The sequence below is a fragment of the Ictidomys tridecemlineatus genome, chromosome 11 (genome assembly GCF_052094955.1).
Source record: "Ictidomys tridecemlineatus isolate mIctTri1 chromosome 11, mIctTri1.hap1, whole genome shotgun sequence".
NCBI classification, from domain to species: domain Eukaryota; kingdom Metazoa; phylum Chordata; class Mammalia; order Rodentia; family Sciuridae; genus Ictidomys; species Ictidomys tridecemlineatus.
The window spans coordinates 126,473,172-126,491,482 of NC_135487.1; the positions used below are offsets into that span (position 1 = coordinate 126,473,172).

General features: G+C 53.6%; 1 protein-coding gene across 3 annotated transcripts in view; it reads left to right on the plus strand.

The window, feature by feature from the left end:
• Smg5 (SMG5 nonsense mediated mRNA decay factor) overlaps window positions 1-18,311 on the plus strand; it is a 29,126-nt gene that overhangs the window by 9,314 nt on the left and 1,501 nt on the right. Inside the window, exons 6-21 of one of the 3 annotated variants that reach the window (XM_005331382.5) lie at window positions 338-427; window positions 1,113-1,191; window positions 4,923-5,048; window positions 5,141-5,209; window positions 5,676-5,884; window positions 6,529-6,666; window positions 7,019-7,618; window positions 8,994-9,169; window positions 10,356-10,431; window positions 11,053-11,228; window positions 12,047-12,205; window positions 15,751-15,810; window positions 16,241-16,400; window positions 16,814-16,904; window positions 17,694-17,768; window positions 18,141-18,279. In XM_005331382.5, coding sequence (XP_005331439.2) covers window positions 338-427; window positions 1,113-1,191; window positions 4,923-5,048; window positions 5,141-5,209; window positions 5,676-5,884; window positions 6,529-6,666; window positions 7,019-7,618; window positions 8,994-9,169; window positions 10,356-10,431; window positions 11,053-11,228; window positions 12,047-12,205; window positions 15,751-15,810; window positions 16,241-16,400; window positions 16,814-16,904; window positions 17,694-17,768; window positions 18,141-18,279 — 2,423 coding nt within the window. Of the gene's footprint in view, window positions 1-337; window positions 428-1,112; window positions 1,192-4,922; window positions 5,049-5,140; window positions 5,210-5,675; window positions 5,885-6,528; window positions 6,667-7,018; window positions 7,619-8,993; window positions 9,170-10,355; window positions 10,432-11,052; window positions 11,229-12,046; window positions 12,206-13,457; window positions 13,684-15,750; window positions 15,811-16,240; window positions 16,401-16,813; window positions 16,905-17,693; window positions 17,769-18,140; window positions 18,280-18,311 lie in introns of those variants that run through there. The other 2 variants (XM_078027384.1, XM_078027385.1) reach the window with 2 other exon arrangements.

The window sequence follows — 18,311 nt, forward strand, 5'->3', positions numbered from 1 at the left end:
TGGCAAGGCGCTAAGCAACTCAGTGAGATCTTGTCTCTGAAGAAAATACAAAAATAGGGCTGGGGATGTGGCTTAGTGGTTGAGTGCCCCTGAGCTTAATCCCCGGTACCAAAATAAATAAATAAAAGTAAGAAGGGTAGGGTTGAAGGAAGACAGAATTGAGCCCCTTGCCCATGGTCACGCAGGTCAGGACTGTGTCCGAGACCCACAACCTGTTAAACAGCTTCGGTCCCTCTGTACCAGGTTCTCCTTATGGCTTTTCAGAATGGGCCTTTGATGAGGGGGAGAGAGAGTTTTCTGAATCATCTCTTTCCCCTTCTTCCTCTCTTTCCTACAGCACGCTATCAGAATGAACTAGCAGGTGTAGACACTGAGCTGCTAGCTGAGAGATTTTACTACCAAGCCCTGTCAGTGGCTCCCCAGATTGGTAAGTGAACCTCCTAGTTGGGCCTCCAAACCAGTGTCATTTTTCAAGAGGAAGATAGTACCATTGAGATAGTGGGCATACTCATTTCTTCCAGGTTTTCGCCACCCTCAGCTCTCTCATACTTCACCTTGGATGTGTATTCTTCACCTTATAACACGCTCAGAAGGTGGTAGAGAGAGAGGAGAAATGGAAATGTCAGCTAAGGAGGGAGGCAGGAAAGAAGAAGGGGACAATGACTTCCCTATTTATGAGGTCTCTGTAGAAAGAGGAAATCATACTTCCACTGTCCCCACAGGAGATGCAGTGGGAGAAAGGGTAGGATTCCGTTGTAGGTAGAGATGGGGATTTGCATGTGGGACGTAGGAAGGAACTCAGAGCTAAGACACTGAGCTAGGGGAGAGAACGGGGCTCCATGGAGTTCCATCAGCCCCAGAAGAGCCGCAGTGGCAGGTGAAGTACGCCTCAGTAGTGCAGGTGACCCCTGGGCAGCCAGGAGAAGCAGGTTGCTAGGAAGTGAGAAGAGACCAGTAGTCTTCTGGAGGAACAAAGTTAAGTTGCCAATCGACTGAGACACCAGAGTTGTTGCAGACCCACCTGTTTTCCCCATAAGCCCAGCGTTGGTTGGGCCTGGCAGCATTGGCTGAATAATGTGGCCTTCAACTGCAGGAATTCTCTTTCTTTCCAGGAATGCCCTTCAACCAGCTGGGCACCCTTGCAGGCAGCAAGTACTATAATGTGGAAGCTATGTATTGCTACTTGCGCTGGTGAGTATTTGTCCGCTCTGCTTTCCTGTCTGCATCCCCCTGCTTTGTCTTCTTTCCTTCTTTCTGTAGCTCCTGGCTCAGAGGGATGGGGGGATGGTAGATTAAGGGAGGCCACCTGGATTTGTAGACACTAGGACAGCTAAAATAACTACATGCTATCTTATGCAGAGTACAGGGTTGCTGTCTTCCTGAAGAAGGAAGTAAACTTGCTAAAGTTGATAAAATGTTACCCAAGTGGCCTCTGACAAGAACCTCAGGATTCTTGGTCTTCGGTGTCTTAATGCAATGCTGTAACATGGAAGGACCAGCTTAGCAGCAGGATGGGTCAGTGCTTCCTTGGGTCTGAGCCTCAACTTTTAAAATTAAGAAAAAAAGTTTCAGGGCACCCAAAATTGTTTAGTCTTGAGGTACTGAGTCCTCATAACTGAGTGCCCTGAGGCTGATAGGTAGTCCCGAATGCTGTTGGTTAAATTGGTTGTTATAGTATGGAATAAATTGCCTGGAAAACTCCCTGTGATCACTTAATCAGGTCTAAAGCCAAATGGTTCTTAGGAGAGGTTATAAAGTGAGTTGGGCTTTAAACAAAGGGGATAGCATGGTTTTCTTAGCTTAAATGATCAAACATTGAAGTGTAATATAGTAAATGACCTAATTCTGCCTTCTGATTCCATGTGCTGAAATCATTGGTTCACAAGGTCAAGGAAATCAGCCACGGGTTAGCTCTGGGGTGTGCCTCTCCAGCTCAGGGCAGCCTGGCACCCCCACTGTGCTACTGCAGCTGTCCCTTCCTCAGTGTGATTACCCGGTTTATGACGTTCCATGTGTCTTTCCTGTTTCTTGAGTGCTTTCAGAGAATGCCCCCTTTACTTGTTTTTGGCCCCCATCACACTCATAAGCTTGCTCTAGGGTAAGTCACTTCAAAATAGAGCCAAGCACATCTGGGAGGTCCCACTGAGAGCCTATTCTCCTGGGCTGAAACAATTGTATTTCATGCTTTATGAGTTAAGGCATTTGGGCAGGGCTTAGTGGGCAACCCTTGAATTCTTTGAAATTCACCTGATCTAGAGGTCTGAGAAGTCTGGAAGATTGGCTCATCTGGAGCCCATTCTCCATTTAGTCTCAGGGGCTCTCCAGGTGGTCTCCTCCTCAAGGTAGATAGACGTCTTCCATAAAGCCTTACGATCTAATAGTGAGAGACTTAGAAGTAGAGTCTGTCAGTTTTTCTTTTATTCTATTTCTTTTCTTTCTTTTTTTTTTAATGTAGATGGACACAATATCTTTATTTATTTTTATGTGGTGCCAATGATCGAACCCAGTGCCTCATGCTTGCGAGGCATGTGCTCTACCACTGAGTTACAACCCCAGTCCTATTATTATTAATAATAATGATAATAATAATTTTTTGGTACTGGGGATTGAACCCAGGGGCACTTCACCACTGAGCTATGTCTCCACCCCAGCTCATATATATATATATATATATTAATATATATTTTTAAATTTTGATGAACCTTTGTTTTGTTCACTTCTTTATATGCAGTGCTGAGACTCAAGCCCAGTGTCTCACATATGCCAGGCAAGCGCCCCACTTCTGAGCCACAACCCTAGCCCCGCAGCTCTTTTTTTGTTTTTTTATTGAGACAGGGTCTTGCTAAATTGCCCATGTTGGCCTTCAACTTCAGATCCTCCTGCCTCACCCTCCCAAGTTGCTGGAATTACAGTCATGTGTGACAATACCTACAGTATCTGCCAATTTCTTTTCTTCTTTTTCTTTCTTTCTTTCTTTTCTTTTTTTTTTTTAAAGAATTTATCATTCCTTCTATTTTGGGTGCTATTTCAGCTGAATGTGGATGCTACATAGTGGAGATTCAAGATTCTTTGCTAAGCAGTTTTTTTTTTTTTTTTTTTTTTTTTTTTTTGGTACTAAGGATATTAATCTTAGGGGCATCCGGCCACTGAGCCACATCCCCAGCCTATTTTGTATTTTATTTAGAGACATGGTCTCACTGAGTTGCTTAGTGTCTTGCTTTTTGCTGAGGCTGGCTTTGATCCTTCTGCCTCTGCCTTCTGAGCCGCTGGGATTACAGGCGTGGGCCAGAGAACCTGGCTGTGCTAGTTTCTTAATGCTTGACTTCAGAGACCTCCAGCTACTTCTGCCATGTCTGCTGGTCAGAGCTGTTGCAGAGCCCTTCCTGCTGTAAAACTGAAGGGAGGAACCCTATTTCTCAGCAGGAGGAGTATCAAAGAATTTGTGATTGTCTTTAATTTACCACCAATGTATATTCTTTTTACACCTTGCTTTTTATAACTAAAAAGTTGTTTTATCTTAATTTTAAAAATGATATATATATATATATATTTTTTTTTTTTTTTTTGCAGTGCTGGGGGTAGAACCCAGGGCCTCCTGCATGCTAGGCATAGACTCTCCTGAAAGTGACCTGGCTTTTTGATTAGACTTGTGTGTACTTGGCATGTGCTCTACCACAGATCTATACTTCCAAGCCTAAAAGTTGTTTTTAATTTTTTGTAGTTTTAGATGGACAGAATGCCTTTATTTTATTTGAATATAGTGCTAAGGATTGAACCCAGTGCCTGTCACATACTAGGCAAGTGCTCTGCCACTGAGCTACAGCCCCAGCCCCTAAAAGTTGTTTTTTAAAAATAAAACAAAAAAACAAAGCTTGTGAAGTAGTGCCAAGGTTGTTGGTTTTGTAGTGAGGTGGACTCGGAGCCTCAGCTCTGCCATGAGTCAGCTGTGTGACTTTGGGCAATGTCCTTGTTCTCACAGGCTCCCTTTTCTGTCTTTTTTAAAAATATTATTTTTAGTTGTCAGTGGATCTTTTATTTATTTATCTGGGGTGCTGAGGATTGAAGCCAGGGTCTAACACATGCCAGGCAAGCACTCTACCACTGAGCCACAACTCCAGCCCCCTTTCCTCTCTTTTAAGTGTGGACAGTGCTAGGGTACTCTATGTACCTGACATAGGGATGCTTAGTACGTGTTTGTGTTTGAAAGAGTGTTGGAAGGATTAACTGCAACAATGTGGGTAGATATATTTGCTCGTAGTAAATGCTCGTTAAATGCTGCCTGTTGTAGTTAGGATAATGTATTTCAGTGATTAAACTAAGTTAAGGTCATAATGTGAATAGAATTATTGTCTATTTTCCGGATATTGAGGAGAGTAAGATATCAGTTACTCAGATTCATCTGGAAGTTGAGCTGGGCAACTCTTGGGAGCAACTTGGGAACCTGAGGCAGGAGAATTGAAAGTTCAAGCTTAGCCTGAGCAACTTAGTGAGATCCTGTCGCAAAATACAAAATAAAAAGTGCTGGGGGTGTAGCTCAGTGGTGGCGCACTAGGTTCCAGTATAGCAAAAGCAACAGCAAGTGCCAGGGCTGGGGCTCCGTGGGAGAGTGCCTGCCTAGCACGCGTGAGGCACTGGGTTCGATCTCCAGCACTGTGTCAAGATAAGTAAAAATAAAGGTATTGTATCCATCTACAACTAAAAAACACATTTCAAACATCAGCAGCAACAAATTTGGAAGTTGTATGAGTGTACTTTATTGGGTAGCTTAGGAGTCTTTTACCCTGAATATATATATATAAGGTGAGGTGGGGGAAAGCCTATATATACTAGTGACATTGTTCCCTAAAGCCCCGTAGAGTAACTTGCCCTTCTCCACCTCTCCCCTGCCAAGACTCAATAGTTCCTCCTCGTATCTCCTTCAGCATCCAGTCAGAAGTGTCCTTTGAGGGGGCCTACGGGAACCTCAAGCGGCTATATGACAAGGCAGCCAAAATGTACCACCAGCTGAAGAAGTGCGAGGCGCGGAAGCTCTCTCCCAGCAAAAAGAGGTGGGTGGGGTCTGGGTAAGACAGGGCCTTCCTGTCAGTGCAGCAGGGACTTTGGGGCCACTTAACATTTACCTGGGCTCCTCTTGTTTCAGATGTAAGGATATTAAGAGACTGTTGGTGAACTTTATGTACCTGCAAAGCCTCCTGCAGCCCAAAAGCAGGTGAGTGGAGAAAAACAGAAGCAAAAATCACATTGTGCGAGCCCCAGTGAGGATGCTGCTTTGCACAGGAGGCCGAGGAGGGCTCTGCCTGTTGGAGTTTGCCTCCACTGGAAATTCTCCATCCTTGGCACCCCTTGCTCTTTGTCCATTCTCCTAGCAGCTCACCCTCTGTGACAAAGTAGGTCCTAAGTGTGGAAGACAGAACTGTCACCCACACCCCATCCCATTTTGTTTAGTCTGCTCTGTGTTGTTTGTTTGTTTGTGGTGCTGGGATGAAGCCCAGGGCCTTTTGTGGGGGGCAAGTGCTTTTCCACAGAGCCACGCCCATTTTGTCTGCTTTGGAGACAGCCCGGCACTGTCTCCTCCCCTGGTCTCACCTGTAAGACCCCGTAGTCTTTCTGAGTCTTCATTGCCAATTCCCTCGAGCCCAGCACTGACCTGCCTTGTTACTCCTGCCCTTCCACAGTTCTGTGGACTCCGAGCTGACCTCCCTTTGCCAGTCGGTCCTGGAGGACTTCAACCTCTGTCTCTTCTACCTGCCCTCCTCGCCCAACCTCAGCCTGGCCAGTGAGGAGGAGGAGGAGTATGAGAGTGGATACGCGTTTCTCCCAGATCTGCTCCTCTTTCAGATGGTCATCATCTGCCTTATGGGTGTGCACAGCTTGAAGAGAGCAGGTAACCTTCCTCATGACCCTCTTGCCCCTCTGACTGGACCTCACGCCCTGTTTTGCAGCTCGTTACATGTAAACTTCCTTCCACAAACAGCCCCTTCACTGTTTCACTGCTTGGATGTGGGAGAAATGAGGGCCAAGGAACCTCACCTTATGTGGCCTCCTGTGAATGAGCAAAGGCGACAGTGTGTCCCCCATACGCCCCCTCACACACACACACAGATATGTACACACTTGGCCAGGAGAAGGGCCAAATATGTAGCTGATGATACCAACACAGTTCTGACCCAGGCACCTAGGGAAGCCTTTCTGGCAGAGGTGTATGTAGAGCAAGATTTGAAGGGAGGAGGGGAGGGGCAGGGCCGGGCGCAAATTTCTTGGGTAATTGGGAAGAACCTTGAAGCTAGGGATCCTGAGCTAGGACAAGAAGGTGTGCTTCCATGAGGGGGCACAGGGTGAGCTGGTGCGTTCTAGACTGTCAGAAGGACGATGGTCCAGAGACTTGGGAAATCTTTTTTTACCTTAGCAGAAGCTTTGAAGTGTAGTCAGATGCTTGGATGAGTTGAGAACAGGTAAGATGGGGCTGGAGCTGGAGGTGCCTGTTCCTCATCAGGCCTGGGTCCTCACGCCTGGCTTCCCTGGCTTCAGGATCCAAGCAGTACAGTGCAGCCATTGCCTTCACCTTGGCCCTCTTCTCCCACCTCGTCAACCATGTCAACATACGGCTGCAGGCTGAGCTCGAGGAGGGCGAAAACCCTGTCCCAGCCTTCCAGAGCGATGGCACAGGTGGGAGAATGGGGGAGGTGGTGGCTGTGGAGAGACTGGTGTGGGGACGGGGATGTGAAAGGGAACAGGTTGGGGTGCAGCGGAGCGGACTTGGAACCCAGCTTGTCAGGAGCTAAGGCAAGAGGATTGGAGTTTGAGGCCAGCCTGAGCAGGACCCTTGCTAAAAATAAAAAGGGCTGGGATGTAGTTTAGTGGTGGAGCCCTTCCTAGCATGCTCGAGGCCCTGGGTTCCGTGGCGTAAAAGCGGGGGCGGGTGGGGGCTGCTCAGCCGGGAGTGGAGGTGTGGATAGAATGTCCAGCTCTCAGGCTGTAATTTTTCGCTAGGCTCTATTTGACCTTCCTTTTTCCACAGACGAGCCCGAGTCCAAGGAGCCACTGGAGAAAGAGGAGCCAGATCCTGAGCCTCCTCCCCCGACAGCACCCCAAGCTGGCGAGGGTAGAAAGAGCCGAAAGTTCTCCCGCCTCTCCTGCCTCCGCCGCCGCCGGCATCCGCCCAAAGCTGGTGATGACAGCGATCTGAGTGAAGGATTTGAGTCTGACTCAAGCCATGACTCAGCCCGGGCCAGCGAGGGCTCTGACAGTGGCTCAGACAAGAGTCTTGAAGGCGGGGGCACAGCTTTTGATGCCGAGACAGACTCGGAGATGAACAGCCAGGAGTCCCGGTCAGACCTGGAAGATATGGAGGATGAGGAGGGGACACGATCCCCAGCACTGGAGCCCCCTCGGGCCAGATCCGAGGCCCCTGATTCCCTCAATGGCCCTCTGGGCCCCAGTGAGGCTAGCATTGCCAGCAACCTCCAAGCTATGTCCACCCAGATGTTCCAGACCAAGCGCTGCTTCCGACTGGCCCCCACCTTCAGCAACCTGCTCCTCCAGCCCACCGCCGACCCTCATGCCGTGACCAGCCGCCAGCCCTGTGTCAATGGGGATGTGGACAGGCCCTCAGAGCCAGGTATGGGGTCACCCTCACCATCTTGCCATGGCCCACACCTCCGTGCCCTGGGAAGCCACTCTTCCCCTCTGTGAACCACTTCTTCCTACCCTCGTTGCCTTACCTTTGACTCTTCCAACAGGGCAGCCCAGGAGGGTCTTCCTGAGGACTTTTCCTCTTGCTCACTTCCTTACCCATTTCCTGGTCTCACTCGTGTCCCATTCCCTCCCACTCGACACTGCCCGGAAGTGTTTGGGCTCTCTTCTCACACAGTTGCAACTGCAGCTTTCTCCCCAGTTGCCACCAAGGTCCCTCTGGGCCTCTGGAAGCTAGGAAACCTGTCCCCATCAGGGTAGGTGGGGTGGAGGGACTTCTCTGAGGATCTTGCCTGCAGAGAGAGTGCCCTTCAGCAGCACAAGCGTTTGTTGACCTGCTCTGCGTGAGGCATTAGGCTAGATGGTTCCAGGGTGTTGTTTGACTTTGAATTTTCGGAGCAGTCGTGAAACTTCTCATCCCTACCCTGAGTGCTGTCGTCTTTTCTGTTTTCGTGCTGAGGATCGAAGCCAAGGCTTTGCCACGCAGTGCTGTACACTGAGCTCTGTCTCCAGGGCTACCTTTTACCCCCAACCTTTTTTTTCCTTGGTGCTATGTTGAGGGTTGAACCCAGGGGTGCTCTACCACTGAGCGACATCCCCATTCATTTTGAATGAATGAAAGAAATGCAGAGGCTGTTGTTCAGAGAGGTGAAATGCCCTGTTCCGTATTCTATTCTACAAAGTAGAGGGTTGAGAGTTGAGGGTAATTGTTTGGAACCTGTGCCCCCTGTTTTTCTCCCTCCTTGAGAGCTCCCTTCTGACTGTCGGTCGGCCCTGTCTTCCAGGGCAGAGTAAGCACTTCATAAACGTTGGTTGAGCAAATAGCTCTAGACCGGTCTTACAAATTAGCTTGAGTCTGAAAGAATCGTACTGGAAGGCAGCAAGCCCTTGGTTTAGAAGCTCCAGTTAGGGGCCTTAAAGAATTGGGCAGAGGTCTGACCGTGAATTTGCCACCTCTTTCTCCCTTTTTTGTTTATTTTTGTTTTTGTACTAGGGATTGAACCCAGGGCAGTCTTACAACTGTGCCGCATACCCATCACTTTTATTATTTTTCTGAGATAGGGTCTCCCTAAGTAGCTATGGCCTCACTTACTTGCTGAAACTGCTCCTGAACTTGCCGTCCTTTACCTCAGCCTCCCACGCGCTGGGATTACAGGTGTGCCTCCCTGTGCCCAACTTCCCACTTCTTTCATATCAGAATTCCTTAGAAGAATCTAGGTGGCCTGTCCCCCAACAGAACTGAAGCCTGTTGCAAAGTGCCGTTCGCTGTTGATCCCAGTTCTCTCTCCCCCCAACCCCAGCGTCTGAGGAGGGCTCTGAGTCGGAAGGGAGCGAGTCCAGTGGGCGCTCCTGTCGCAACGAGCGTAGCCTGCAGGAGAAGCTGCAGGTGCTGACGGCCGAGGGCCTGCTTCCTGCTGTGAAGGTCTTCCTGGACTGGCTGCGGACCAACCCCGACCTCATCATCGTGTGTGCTCAGGTGCTCCTTGTCCCCCGGTGTCAGGTCCCAGGATGTTGGCAGAGGGACCCGTTGTCAGGGACCTCTGGGCTGGGCTCTAGGGAAGGAGCAGGCCTGATGTTTGCCTCAAAGAGCCTGTGGCCAGGGAACAGCAAGAAGGCTGCCTGCTTTGCTCTCTCTGCCCTGTGCTGAGCATAATGCCTGCCGTGAGTGGCCTGATGAGAGTGTGTGTGTGAGGCCAGACTCAGCACGCACAGACCAGAGAAGGGAGAGGTGGAGTGCAGGGTGGAGTGCAGGATGGCTGCAGGAGGCAGGAACTTGGGACAGGGTTGAGCGGGTGTCCAAGGAAGGTGCACTGGCTCCGGGTGTGTCACTTTGTACCATGGGCCTGGGTGGGTCATGGCTGTTTCTCCTCCTCTCATTTTTATCAGAGTTTTTTTTGTGTGGGGGCTGGGGGGTACAAAGGATTGAACTCAGGCACTCGACCACTGAGCCCCATCCCCAGCCCTATTTTGTGTTTTATTAGAGACAGGGTCTCGCTGAGTTGCTTAGTGCCTCGCTGAATTGCTGAGGCTGGTGTTGAACTCTCGATCCATTTGCCTCAGCCTCCCCAGCCGCGGGGATTAGAGGCGTGGGCCACGGCACCCAACTGTATTAGTTTTTTTCCCCCAGGAGTCCACCTGCCCTGCTGTGGAAGATTCTTCCCAGTGGCTCTCCCCTTCCCTAGACGAGAGCTTTAAGCCAGGTCCAGGCACATCCTGGGGTGTGTGCCCACGTTGAGGACAGGTGCCCAGTCGTTAGTCGTCAAGGAGGCGTAGGGTAGTCACGGTGGACGAACTAGGTCAGATCCCTGGAGAAGTGTCCCAGGATGGGCACGTGAAGAGAGGGCCGAAAGAAAAGCTTCTGCTGGCTGTGAAGTCACCTCTTCCACATTGAACTTCTCCCACTGTCTAGATCCAGGAAGTCCTTCTTGTCCTCTCACTGCCCTCTTTTCATGAAGTTCGCTGGTGAAGAAGTTGAGCCTGCCCCATGTCCCATGGGAGTAGTTTTCTAGGTCCTCTGCTAGCCCCTTGGCCTCTGTGGTTAATTTTCCTGTCAGGTCCCACCAGGCCCCAACATGAGCCCAGTCCCCAGGGCGGGGCACCCTGGCCCGCTGCTCTCCTCCAGCACCGAAGTCCCTGGCTCAAGCCCTCCTCTCCCTCCCCAGAGCTCCCAGAGTCTGTGGAACCGCCTGTCTGTGTTGCTGAACCTGCTGCCAGCTGCTGGCGAGCTCCAGGAGTCCGGTGAGCGAGTCGCCGACACTGACCTTCATCCCTTTCCCTCCAGACCCCACTGAGCCCTCCCGCTGCCATAGCCCAGCCCCTGGGGTAAGGAGGTCAGTGGGACTCACCGCAGGGCCTCCCTAGCACACAGCAGTCATTGTCTGGTCCGGCCTCTCGGGTGTCCAGCCCAGCACCACTCACTGGGCAGGTAGCCTGGGCATGGAGGGCCGTGTTCCCTGGGGAAGGCACCCAGGGAGGAGCCAGGCACTGTGGCTGCTGTCGCTCGGATGCCTGTGGCATTGGGAGTTGACGGGTCTCCCTCCTGCCACTGGAGCAGTCGCCTGCTCTCCCCTGCAGCCGCTCCTGGCTCCAGAGCCCCTCTCCCAGCTGCACCCCAGTGTGTGCCTCCCGTCAGGGAGCCTTTATGGACTGAGCGTCCTCCTCCTCCTGTGCCCAGCTTTGCTCCTCTGACCCTTTGAGCTCTTGTGTCCTGCCGGGGTGTCCTCCTGTGGCTCTTTTTCCTCCCCTCTGTCCTTGTGGTGTGTCCTGCCTTGCCAGCCCCGTAATTCCCATGGATGAGGGCTTGTCCCCCTGACCGGGAGTTCCAGGGCAGGTGTTCTGATGTGGCCTCCTTTGGCCCAGGCCTGGCCTTATGTCCTGAGGTGCAGGATCTTCTGGAAGGTTGTGAATTGCCTGACCTCCCCTCAAGCCCCCTGCTCCCGGAGGACATGGCGCTCCGCAACCTGCCTCCCCTCCGGGCTGCTCACCGCCGCTTTAACTTTGACACGGACCGGCCCCTTCTCAGCGCCTTGGAGGAGGTGAGCATTTCCTTCTCCTGCCAGAGGGTGCTGTGTGCCCGTCATGCAGGGCTGCAGTGCTGGAGTAGGCACTGGGGTGGGGCCACCAGAAGCCTCCTCCCCTTCTCCAGGGAGGGTGAGTCCGTGGAGCTGCCACCTGGGTGTCCTTTCTCTTCCTTGCCGCGAAGGCACCACACTTGTCTGCTGCTGGTGGTTTCTCCCACGGCAGGAGGCCCCAGAGCAGGCTTGTGCTGGGCTTCGAAGGTGGCTCAGCTCCGAGCCCTGCCTCTTTAGCCGGAGCCCGGCTTCTGCGCTGGGAGGCTGTGCTGCCCACTGTCCCGCTGCCTTCAGCCTTGAGTCTGCGTCACCTCCTGGGCTGTCGGGGCGCCTCCCAGTGCCCCAGCCCTCCCCTGACTGCCTGCCTCTCACCGGAGCTGCTTGGCTGTGCTGGGCTTTGTGTTTGAGACCTCCAGAGAGGGTTTGCATTGAAGGGGGAAGATTTTACTGAGGAAAGAAAGTCAGGAAATACCCATCTGTTTTAATCCTCATTTTGCATCAAGGAGCTGAGACCTGTGGAGGCGGGTGACGCTAAACAGCTCTCCTGGGGTCCCCTCCGTGCCCTTTGCTCTTCCAGACCAAGACCTGGTTCTCCCATCTTTTAGGCTCTCCTTGCCTTGCTTGCTTCCTGCTTTTCTGGCAGGTAGAGGCTTGGGCCTCAGTGCTCCTCCCTCCCACTGTAGACCCCCAGGGCCAAGGTGGTGGGCCAGTGGGGGGCGGGAGGGACGGGAGCCTCCTGGTGGCAGGCTGGCCAGAGGCCCTGCTCCTGTGCTTCCCTGCAGTCCGTGGTGCGCATCTGCTGCATCCGCAGTTTTGGTCACTTTGTCGCCCGCCTGCAAGGCAGCATCCTGCAGTTCAACCCCGAGGTCGGCATCTTTGTCAGCACTGCCCAGTCTGAACAAGAGAGCTTGCTGCAGCAGGCCCAGGCCCAGTTCCGCATGGTGAGTCAGGCCTCCCTGAGGGGCCGGGTGGGGGCCTTCCTGAAGAACCTGGTGAGTGGGAAGGCCAGCTGGCCTTCCTGAAGGGGGACTGGGAGGGACTAAGGGATGGGGCCTGGACACAGAGTGAGAGGGGCCTTGAGCAGAGGCAGCATGGCCTAGAACTGTCCCTGGACTGACGTGGCCATCTGTGTTCCCTCCTACTTTGAATTAAGAAAGTCCCTGAGCTTTGCAAAGCCAGTTTCCTCATCTTTTCTGTGGGAATAAATGGAATCGACTTTGGGGTTTTCGGGAAGAGGGAGAAGGGTGCGCAGAGTGTGCCTTGTCCATTGTCTTGTGGGGCAGGTGGTGCTCGGCAGCATTCCTGTCCCTGAAAGAGGCATCAAGAGGGAGGAGTAGAGAGCTGGCGTGTGGCGCACGCCTGTAATCCCAGCTACTTGGGGCTGAGGCAGGAGGATGGCAAGTTTGAGGCCAACCTCAGCAACTGAGCAAGACCCTAAGCAACTTAAGTGAGATCCTCTCTCAAAAAAATAAAAGGGCTGGGGATGTGCTCAGTGGTAAAGCACCCCTGGGTTCAGTCCCGGTAAAACAATGACAACAGAAGACAGGAATGGAAAGGGCGGAGACCCTTGGGACCCGGCACCATGCAGGGACCTCTTCTGCTCATGCTCCCCTCCACAGGGGCCCTAAAGAGTCGGCAGTGGCCTCTGTTACCTCTCTTCCATTTAGTGCTTCATTCTCAGATACCCATCGGGAGTCTGCTCGGTGCTAGGTGTGTGGGTGCCGGAGATGCTGGGGTTACAGCGGCCAACAGGACAGTCCTTTCTTTTGTGGGGCTGATACTTTCTGAGCGACAATCTGTTTTTTTCCATGGGCCCTGGGCATGTTGTCCTCTCTGGTGCATTTGGGGCATTGGTGTCTGGCACGGGAAGTACAGGCCGGTGTCTCAGCAGCCTCTGGTTTGCTTCTTCATCCCAAGCCAGTCTCCGCCCCGGCCAGCTTCCTCCCCCCAGCCCCAGCCCAGGCCAGCACTTCCCTCCTAGCTCTGAGCCCCTTTCCTGCGGATGTTCTGTTGAGCTGAAGGGACCCTGGCTCCCCAGAAACTCCTTTCCTCACCGTCTTATAAACAAGCATATTGTGTTAAAAACAAACCTTTTGTATTCAGGGTTTATTGCAGTTCCATAGGGAAATGCGGAGTTACAAAAGTAACTGTGGGGAAGTTACGCAGCTTCAAAACACGTTGGCGTTTCCACAGGCGTTTCCTTCAGCCAGAAGCTCCTGAAGGCTCCGAGGATACGCAGTGGGCGCGGGCAGCACTTGCAAGGCCACCTCATGTGGAACTGGACATCAGAGGCCACACTGCCTCTGCTCTGCCCAGATCACAGGCTTCCCCACCACGGGGCCCAGCCCCCAGGAGCAGGAGGGTTATGAAGGTCACATTGCCATCTCCTGTCATTCATTAAAACCTTTCTGGGTGCAAAGACTGGTTCGCATGTGACATTCATTTAACCTTGAAGCAGCTCTGGGAAGTGAGAGCTGGTTTCATATATGAAAAAGAACCCAAGGGAGCCTTCCCAAGGGCAGCAGGAGTCATCAGAGTGGAGCCAGGGCTCTGGAGTTGGACAGCCTGAGTTCTTGTTTCAGTTTGTGTGTGGCTGGAGCCTGAACCCAGGGCCCTGGCTTGCTGGGCAAGTGCTGTGCAGTGAGTGACCCCAAACCCCAAACCTGAGCTCTTCTCCTGGCTCTTCTGTGCCACTCTAGGGACTGGACTTGTGTGTAGGTTGAGTGGGCACCTACTCCACAGGGCCGCGGCAGTGTGCGCCTGGGGTGGGGTCCCCTCTCCTGATGGGCTGTCTGAGGAGCACCAGGTTTGTCCGCGCTGTTGGGTGACTTCGGGGCCCTTATCTCAATGCAGCCCTCCTCACCCCGGGCCCGTGGGTGCCTGGCCTGCACCGATTCTCAGGGGCAGGAATCACACAAGTACCCTCGTTCCCTCTTTTGAACGTGGAGTTCCACAAAGAGAGTTTTAGCATAAAAGTGAGACTCCTGGGCCCCATTTCTGGAGGGAAGTGCCCTTGGCTTTAGTCTGCCGACAGGCCTGTGGGGAAGCGCCTCCCCAGGCTCTGGCCTGCCGCCTCACCGCGCTTCCTGGGTAGGTGCTTCCCGGCGATCACTACTAGCACTTGGGCAGGGCTTTTTCATATGGTGCCTCATGGGGGTAGTGCAGGTGCGCCACCCCTGCGCGGTCACCTGCCCTTGTCACTTTTTTTTTTTTTTTTTTGAGACAGGCACTCTAAGTTGCTTAAGCTGGCCTCAAATTTGCGAACCCTCTGCCTCAACCTCCAGAGCTGAGGTCACAGGGGTGCGCCACTACACACAGCCGGGACAGTTCTTATTGTGCGGGACTCTGCACAGTTCTGTACTGGCCACGATACAGTTAGAAAAGCAAGGATTTGGGTCGGGGCGGTGCTGTTAGCTGCAGGTATGTCGTAGTCCACCGGTTCCCACTGATGTCTCTCTCCTCCTAGCCCAACGCGGGGTCCCACATATTTGGTTGTTGTCTCTTTAGTCTCCTCCAGTATGATACAGCACCTCAGTTTCCCCAACCTTGATCTTTTGAAGAGTTGCAGCTGGTTGTTTCAGTTCCCTTCGGTGCGGCTGGTCTGGTGAGGTCTCACCTTGATGCGCGCTTGGCTCCTCCAGGAGTCCCCAGCGGCTCTCTGTATTGCACAGGACAGAGGCCCCGTCCTTGTCCCCTGCTTTTAGACCATATTGCAGTATTTGGACTTTATCCAAAAAGCCAAAGAAAACATCAAAGAACTTCTAGACGGGGCCAAACAGACATCAGATGGTTTAAGCGATCGCTGTGGTTGCAGGTAGAGAGACAGGTAGGGTTCAACCAGGGAAGAGCTCGAGCTGACGACACAGAGATGCTGGCTGGGACTGGGGTGGCCCATGCAGGTGGAAAGTCCCTGTGCTGGTCAGGGGGTGCAGTCGGCAGGTCTGGAAAGCTGGTAACTTCTGGGCTGAGAGGAGGAAGAGTCAAAGCCAGCTGCAGGCTTTTTGACTGAGGCAGATGGAGGGTTCCCTCAGAAACAAGGGACGCCGGCAGAAAAGAAGCAGGTCATAGAGGCAGATTTGGCTGCCTGCTGAACGGGCAGGTGGACATGGGGCTAGAACTCAGGCTGGTCAGGTCCGGGCGGAGTCTGTGGATTTGGAGGGCACTGGTGAGCAGCTAGTGGGAGGAGGCCAAGGATGTAGGTCGGGGTCCTCTAGGGGGTACCCAGCTGAGGAGAGCAAGAGAGCAGGCATCCGCCAGGCCCCGAGGCACAGCCAGGTGGCGTCCTGCGTGACGACAGCCCCTGCTGGCGGTGCAGTGTGGCCTGGTCATGGGAGTTGCTGGGTGCGCAGAATGTTTCCTCTTCCTTCCTCCCTCCCCTCCTGTAGCAGGCTCGAGCTTGTCTCAGGCCCCCCGGGGAGCTTGCTGGTGGTCATGGTCTCTGGAGGGCAGTGCCCGCCTCTGTCCTCATAGCTTCTGTCTTCTATAGGCGCAGGAGGAGGCTCGGCGGAACAGGTTAATGAGAGACATGGCTCAGCTCCGGCTTCAGGTAGGAAGTGGGGCCAGGTGCTCCTCCTGCTCTTGGCCTGGCTTTTGCTTGAACCTCATTGGTGGATCTCACACTAGTTGCAGACCCCTGCTCTGTGCTACTGTGTCCCTCAGCTTCACCTGGATCACCTTTCCTGCCTTCCAGATGGGTCTTCTCATTGCTCAGGGCCTCGCTAAGTTGTTGAGGCTAGCTTTGAACTTGTGATCCTTCTGCCTGAGCCTCCCAAGCCCTGGGATTACAGGCCCTGGGTTACTGCCCTTGGTGTTAACTTATCCTTTCTTCCTGTCCACTTTCCCCTGAGGTCACTGGTATAGACTTTGCTGTCCCTTTTAGCAAGAGAAGGAGCCACTTATTGCTGCTGCCTGGGTTCTCTTGCTCAGCCCAGGCTGCAGGGCCTGGCAGCTCTTCTCACTCTGTCTCCTCTAACTAGCTCGAGGTCTCTCAGCTGGAGGGCAGCCTGCAGCAGCCCAAGGCCCAGTCGGCCATGTCTCCCTACCTCGTCCCTGACACCCAAGCCCTCTGTCACCACCTCCCTATCATCCGCCAGCTGGCCACCAGTGGCCGCTTCATCGTCATTATCCCAAGGACAGGTAAGTATTTTGGGAGGGAGGAGGAAAGATACATGTGTGCCTAAGACTGAGGATGCCTGGTTTGGGGTGACTGGCCTGGGGGCTGGAGGAGAACTGGCAGTTTATACAGTGCCCTTGGTCGAGTGCCGCCACATCTCTGAACCTAGTCACTTCATCTGCGAGATGGCCTTAATAATCTCCATTAAATGCTGTCTCACAAGATGCTGGAATAACCCCCAAGAAAAATCTAAATGCAAGCTCTTGGTAAATTGCTGGCAGAAGGTCATGTTCTCAAAGAACTTTAGGAGCTCGTGGGGCACCACGGGCCCTTGTCCCCTGCAGTCTGTGCCAGTGTATGTGCAGATGCTTCCCCCAGAGCTCAGGTCAGCAGTTTGAGCTCCTCTGTTTGTCTCTCCCCTGATCCTGTGCCCCAGTGATCGATGGCCTAGACTTGCTGAAGAAGGAACACCCCGGAGCCCGAGATGGGATCCGGTACCTGGAGGCAGAATTTAAAAAAGGAAACAGGTGAGAACATCTTGGCAAGAGTGGGGTGGGCCCTGGCCCATAGTGGGGACAGCACGTGCTTGCAAGCGGCTGGCGTCATGGTCTGCATGCTGCCTAGAGAGTGACATGGAAGAGATCATTGGAAGTCCAGGTCACAGCTGCTGAAACAGAGGATGACTCAGGGGTCAAAAGGCCCAGGGGGAGCACTGAGCTGCTGTCCTTTCACCTCTGGGCAAGTCTGTGGTCAGCAGCACAGGGGAGAAGGGAGCGTCACCACCCCAGCTCCAGGCTGTGGGCTTCTTCTTGTTGAACTCTCCTGCTGGGAACCAAGGACCACCCGGGGCCTCCCAGCTCCCCACTGAGCGAGGCTGGAGGCGGGAGACCGCCAGTCAGTGAGGAGCAGATGGCAGCACATGCAGGTTCCCCATCCAGTCCAGCTGCCCTCTGGTCTTTGGGGCTGGAGATCTAGGAGGGGGGTGCCGCCCTCCCCTGCATCTGCCTCCCGTGGCCAGGAGCTCCATGGTGCCTAGTTGTGTGGACCTTGTCTCCAGAAGCCCTGACTTGAAAGCATCTGCTGCTCCTGCTCCTCCCCAGGAGGAACCAGAGAATGATGTTATCAGAGGAAAGCAGCCGGGCCTGGCGACTAGGAAGCCACTTTGAAACAAGTCTAAAAGATCCTGATGGGAGCAGTGCCACCAGCCAGCCCAGCCCTCCCCCTCTGGCAAAATTGCGACCCGGGGGTTACAATAGTTTTCTTTGTATAAAGTGCCCTTCCTGTCCCCTGACCCTGCCTCGCTCCATCTCTTACAGGTACATTCGCTGCCAGAAGGAGGTGGGGAAGAGCTTCGAGCGGCATAAGTTGAAGAGGCAGGATGCAGATGCTTGGTAAAATTTTAGCCCTTACCGCTAGAGCCTCCTCCAGGAACCGGCCTTGCTCCTCCGTGGGAAGTCCTGGGCTCCACACCCCCCTGCCAGGGGGCCTCCTGCAGCTCTGGACTTGCCCAGCCCCAGGGCCCTCCTCCCTCTGGATGGGCTCAGCCTCAAGCCTGAGAAGCTTGGGCCTGGCGCTCTGCTGGGGCACGTCTTTACAGTCTTCTAGCACATCCCCCAGAGCCAGGTTCAGGGCCCCTGCCCCTGGCTGCCTGGCTTCTCTTGTCATTTCCTGGTGTCCTCCCATTCTTAGCTTCCCCTGGCCCCTGGGGACCCTCGTGTTTAGGCTCTGCTGGGTCTCAGCCCGTCTTTTGCTCTTCCCACTAGGACTCTCTATAAGATCCTGGACAGCTGCAAACAACTGACTCTAGCCCAGGGGACAGGGGAAGAGGACCCAAGTGGCATGGTGACCATTGTCACAGGCCTTCCCCTGGATAACCCCAGTGCGCTCTCAGGGCCCATGCAGGTGGGTCACCAGTGACGTGGGGACAGGGTGGA